The sequence below is a fragment of the Thalia democratica genome, chromosome 2 (genome assembly GCF_965202585.1).
Source record: "Thalia democratica chromosome 2, ktThaDemo2.hap1.1, whole genome shotgun sequence".
Lineage (NCBI taxonomy): Eukaryota > Metazoa > Chordata > Thaliacea > Salpida > Salpidae > Thalia > Thalia democratica.
Genome location: NC_139166.1, coordinates 15,182,858 through 15,189,164, shown reverse-complemented (window position 1 = coordinate 15,189,164; position 6,307 = coordinate 15,182,858). Strand labels below are relative to the sequence as shown.

General features: G+C 30.8%; 1 protein-coding gene across 1 annotated transcript; it reads right to left on the bottom strand.

Annotated features, from left to right (window-relative positions):
• Positions 1 to 2,167: 2,167 nt before the first annotated feature.
• Positions 2,168 to 2,808, bottom strand: LOC145850078 (uncharacterized). The gene is made up of 2 exons (XM_082955224.1): positions 2,803 to 2,808; positions 2,168 to 2,761 (listed from the first exon to the last, which is right to left on the bottom strand). The coding sequence occupies exons 1-2, from the start codon at positions 2,806 to 2,808 to the stop codon at positions 2,168 to 2,170; spliced, it is 600 nt and encodes a 199-aa protein (XP_082811350.1).
• Between the last annotated feature and the right edge of the window lie 3,499 nt (positions 2,809 to 6,307).

The following is a 6,307-nucleotide window of genomic DNA, read 5'->3' as shown; positions in this document are numbered from 1 at the left end:
AAATTTTCCTGAGTGTTTCATAATCAAATATTTAACACTATTCCCCATTAAGTCTACTTTGACTCTGCATAATTTTGAGTTTCCATGTTTACACTTAGGTCCAACGATAAGAAAAATTAATGTATTTGACCTCTCCCAATTTCTAGAATAGATTTTCTAAAAATAGTGTTAAGCTCTGCTGTGGCTCTGCATAATTTTTAGTTTCCATGTTCACTTAGGTCCAACGATAAGAAAAGTAATGTATTTGACCTCTCCCAATTTCTTAGAATAGATTTTCTAAAAATAGTGTTAAGCTCTGCTGTCCATTTTCTATACTTCATAAAGCTTCATATGGCCAACAAGCAAATACATAAAAATGTTTATCCACCAAAATTTTGTTTTCCATGTTCTCCTTTTAGGCCCAACGATAAGAAAGGATAAAAGTTAATATAAAAGTAAAAACTACTGCCTTATTGAAGTATGAAATTGACGTGTTGTAAAACAACGCGTACTTTATTAATTGATTATTATTCGCAACTCAAGAATTTAAATTATGGTACTATAATTTATCATAGATTAAAACATTTTTAAAATCATTAATAATTAAGTTAACATAAGTAGTGAGATTTCCTTACAAATATGTAATAATATAAAAAAAATAATATAATAATATTTAACTCTTTACTATTATAATACATATTTAACAAAACACAAAAAATCTCAGTATGCTACATATAATTCTAATGCAACTAAAAAAAATTTGAAGTCTGAGCTTTCCTTTCAGTTGATTTTTTTTTTATAAATGTTTCTTGAAAAGCAGATATATATGATCACAACAAAAGAAAAAAATCTTAAATATCTTCTATCAAAATTGTAACTACTTGATAAAAATTTAATTATCTTCAGTTTCTTGTTCAATTGAATTCCCCTGACTCCTATACTTGAAATAATTCAATTTTGAATAAGTTGAAAAGTTTAACTTAATAAAAGCACTCAAGTTTCCTTAGCTTCTTAAATGATCCAAGTGCTGGCAAAATAAATTTATGCCACAACTTTTTAAATATTTTAATTAAAATATTTTTGTGTAAACATATTCATTAATCTAACAATTTCTAATTTTAAGTATCGCGTTTTTTTTTAATTTTATTATATTTTATTTATTTAAATAGTTACAAATATTAATCAATTATTCGCCGACAAGCTAAAAATTTATACTAAATAATATCAGCTCGGAATATTATTACAAAATAAAACAAAATAAAAACATTTATTTTTCAAAATCCTACAAAAAATTTAAAAAATTTCTTTCACTAATTATATTCCCATGTTAATTAAATGTCACAATTTCGAATACAAATCCTTTGTGTATAACATCGCATATTAAAAAATTAAAATATTCGTTTGCACTTATTAACAAAATTTATTTAAAAACAAATTTTTATTCAAAAGCTAATTTTTATTCTCATGCTTTACTAATTTCTATTGACAAAAAGTTTCATATTATATTACGAAGTTGTTAAATTAAAGCTATAGCATCTTATGCATTTATATAATATGTTAAATAAAATCTGAAACAATATTTATTTACTCATGCCCATCGATACTTTATACTCGTAACATCGATACAAGATTTATAAATACTGTTAATACATAATATAATACATTATTCTAAAATTAATAGTTTATAATATTAATTATTCAAAAATTTTTTTATAAGTTTTATGATTTTTGGAAATTTTTATTAATTTTTATTATTTTTTTATATTTTTTATTTTTATTTTATTTTTATTTTATTTTTATTAAAATTTTTTTTTATTATTATTATATTATGGATAAAATAAAAAAAATTAATTACATGCAATAAGATGAAAAAGTAACACAACAAGTTGATTACCATCGCTTGTTTAAGCTTAAACAGGCCTTGCTAAATTAACACAAAAAAAAAAAAAAGAAACAAATAAATAAGTATTTCGCACCCAATTGCTTATTGTAACGAATCACACAGCTATACTTTAATATTAAAATTTTTTTTATATATCATGCTAACTAAAACAATATTGTACGAATAAAATATTTTGAATATGTCAATCTGATTAATGTTAATTCCTACTTAATTCAAAACTTATTTTTAATCGGATTCTTCGTATGTGGTAGTGTCTATATCTGCGTAGTTTAGTTCAATATTTCTTTACCTCAAATTGTATGCAGCCGTAGGTCCCAATTTGTTACCCTCCGCGTCGAGTTCCTCACGAGGGAAATACCCTTTTACGTTTCTTAATGAGACTTTTATCGGTTTACCATTTTTTTCTATGATCATGGAGTGATCGGAATAAGAAAGTATTGGGTACGGGCCGTGATATTGTGCACTCAGATGTGATTTATTCTTTTTTCTAATCCACACTTTCTCACAGTCAAAAAGACCAGGCTCATAATAAGTATGCTTTTCTGTGTAGCATTTATGTTTTCTATATGCATTCGACAACGTATGAAGGAAGAAATTTGTTTCATAAGTGTCAATCTCCTTATGGTTGTTGCTGACCTTGTTGAAAAATATCCTACCACTTATATTTGAGCACGTTCCTAATGCTAATTGCGACGGAGTAAACAGATTCCCTTCAATAAACGAGTTGTTAATGGATGTAGTTATCAGAGGTAAGAGCATAGACCATTTTTCTTTATCGACTAACGTTCTTAATGCAACATTAATACTTCTGTGTTGTCTTTCAACAAAACCATTACTTTCCGGACTATAAGGTGGTACGTATCGATGGTCTATACCTAACTGTTGGAATACTTCCTTGAGAAGGCTATTAGTAAACTCACATCCATTGTCTGTGACAATAACTTGTGGTACTCCAAAAATCCCGCACCACGATTGTATCAGCTAATTTTCACTGAGCTTTCTTATTAGGTAAAGGTGTAGTAACCAAAAATCCGGTACCTCTGTCTTTGATAGTCATAATATACTTGTTATCATCTGAAATTACATTCATTGGACCAATAAGATCCACATGAATAAATTGGAAACGTTCTGTATTCTTTGGATACAGACCTATTTTAGGTCTATTGTGTCTAAAAGTTTTAGTAGCTTGGCACTCGGCACAGCTCTTACACCAATATTTTATGTCAGTCTTCAAAGTTGGCCACCAGTAATCCTTTGCAGTCGCTATTAAAGATCTTTCTACTCCCAAATGTAGATATCCGTGAGCTAATTCAAATGCTGTCAAACGTAATATCGAGGGTAAGATTATACGTTGGTTATCTCCTTCTTGGATTACTGCTAAGTCCTCCGATCCCACATATTTTATTTCCTTTTTTAATTCTTTGGCTTTCTTTAATAATAAAGGTTCGTTTTTTTGAAGTTGGGCTATTTCTAATTTATTTAATGATGCCGCTGTTATTAACTCTTCTTCATTTTCAGTCAGATCATCATCTGTGTCAGAACAGTTCAAATTTGTGTTTGAGTTATGAACATAGTCTGGATCATTATCTTGTAGGGCTATGTGCATGGATGTGCTATGAGGTGGTCTGCTTAATATATCGGCTACTATGTTATCGGCACCAGCTATATGTTTTATAAAAGGGTTAAACTCCTTGATTGCCGCGATGTAACGTTGTTCCATTGGTGACTGATCTTTAAATGGATTTGTGATTGCTTTTTCTACTGACTGACTGTCGGTCCTAATAATAAGTTCACGACCAATTATCCTACTTTGAAAATGTTTCAAACTTAAATACAGAGCCCTTAGTTCTTTATAAAAAGTAGATCTATATCTCTTAAGCCTAGGAAGTTTTTTTGAAAAGAACGCAAGAGGCCTTTTATTTCCATCTATTCCTTCCTGCTCCAACACCGCCCCCACATGAGTTTCGGATGCGTCTGAGTATAATATTAATGGCTTATTGTGATCTTCATAAGCTAAGGTTGCTGCCTTTGCCAACACCTTCAATGTATCCTTATATGCATTAATTTGGAATTGATTTAGTTTTAGTGGTTTTTTGTTAGTAGCTTTGGGTCCTCCAGACAATTCGTTAAGTGGTGCTGTGATTTCAGATAATCTTGGGATGTGATGGTAATAATAATTGACTAAACCGATGAATCTTTTTAGTTCCTTTCTATTTGTTGGCCTCGGTAAATTAATAATTGCTTCTACTTTGCTATCCATGACACCTATACCATCGGCTCCAATTGAATGTCCTAAAAAATCTACTTTTGGTTCTGCTATTATACACTTCTTAGCGTTTAAATACAGTCCACTATCTTGTAATGTTTGAAGCACCTTTCTAAGATGCAATTTGTGATCTATTTTAGTTTCACTAAAAACAAGTATGTCATCTAGATAAACATAAACAAAACCTGTGCAAGGAGTCAAAATATCTTCCATCATCATCTGAAAACGCACCGGCGCATTCATGAGGCAAAATGTTGTGCGATGAGGGATAAAGACACCATGATGAGCAATTATAGCAGCATATTTTTGAGAGTTTGGGTGAATTGGAAGACTGTAGTACGCTTCTTTTAAGTCAAGACAGGAAAAAATTTTTGACCCATTTGGAATAAACTCAGGAAGCTCATCAATGCGAGGCAATGGGTATGAGATTGGGTTTGTGTGGGCATTTAAGGTTGTATAATCTATGCAGATTCTTATATTTCCATCTTTTTTTGGTACCATCGTAATTGGTGATACATATCTTGCTTCTTGTCCTCTTGACATTGCCCCTCTTATTATTAAATCGTTAAAATTTTCCTCAACTATTTTACGTATCATTCCGTTGCATTTACGTGCTTTAATCATTCTTGGTACTAGATTTTTTACTTTTATCTCCAGTGAATGTCCATGTTTAACTGGTTTATTGTAATCTGGTTCCATTGTAAGTTCTTTGAATTCCTCAAGTATGCTTTTTATATTGTTTTTGTCATCCGATTTCTCTTGGTAACTAGTTATTTTGAGTTTGTTACATGGTCCCTCAGCAGCTGTGGTTAATTCCCCAGCTGTATATAGTCTGGCTTTACGATTTAAATTGTATTCAAGAATTTCGGAAGTGTGGGGTGAAATAATTAGTTTGTTAGCTTTGAGTATATCTAATCCAATAATTCCATAGTCCCCCGATTCCTTGGTAACCCAAAATGTGGCTTTTTTTAAAAGCATATTTCCAATGTTGAGGTCCACATCTACACTCCCTATTGGATAAATGGTTGAGTTTCCCAAACCCTTTATTGTTTTACTTTTTGGCTGGAAATATTGATTTATTCCATTAGTTAACATTTTCGGTAAGATAGACACTTCACTACCTGAATCGATCAATAACAAGACTCCCGATTTTTTTTCCAGTGCGAATAGGAGGTTTTTAGGAAGATTTTTTATATCGGTTGTTTCTGTTTTATTTTCTAAAACTGAGCATTGTTTAACCGGAACATTACTTTTGTCCAAAACCAATTCGTTTATCTTTTTCAAAATATTTTCTAGATTGTTGTTTATTTGATCTGTATTTCCCGAACATGTAGGCATTGTACTTTCATGAATATTATTCTCTTTCTTTCCTTTCATGCTTACAGTTAATGAGCTCTTTTGATTTACAAAACTATTTTCTGTGTTATCCACAGGTATTGCTTTGTAACTGCAGTTTTTATTATCTTCGTCGTATAACTTAGTTTCCTTGTCCTTTGTTAAGTCTGTTTGCATAACAGCAACGTTGCAACTTTTCTGTTGTTGGTGATTCGCAATTAGATGATTCATCTTACAATCTTTTCTATTGCAAGAGTAAGCCTCTTTTCCGTATCGCCAATGTTGATAGCATAAGTCACCCTGGTTTGTAAACGGATTTGGTTTTGCACTAGTTTGTTGATAGTTCCAATTATTGTTATTGTTTTTATTGTGTGAGTAAAAATCTGGAATTTGATGATTTCGATACGGTCTAAAATTTCCGTTGTTGTTATTGTTGTAATTAAAATTATTGTTTGTATGTCCGATATTTCGATTGTTATACCTTCTAGGATTTGTACTATAAATTTGATTAGTTCGTGGCGTTCTATCACAATTTACCGGATCGGAAGGTATTTTTTCCTCTTGACAATTCCAAATACCTTGTGTCCTTCTCTTGAAGATATCATAGTTTTCATTAAAGTTTTCTCTGATTTTTGTTTTCAATGAAAGTGGACTTAAGTAGTAGCAGAAAAATTTTATGCGGTCAACTTTGCTGCTTTCTGCGAATTTAGTTGCATCTGCGAGGAATACACCAAACGGGGTAGAAGCATCATATTGTGGTACCTTACTGAGAATTTCGCTCAGAGAGTCGTCCCTATTAACACAAAAATCACAGAATGATTCGA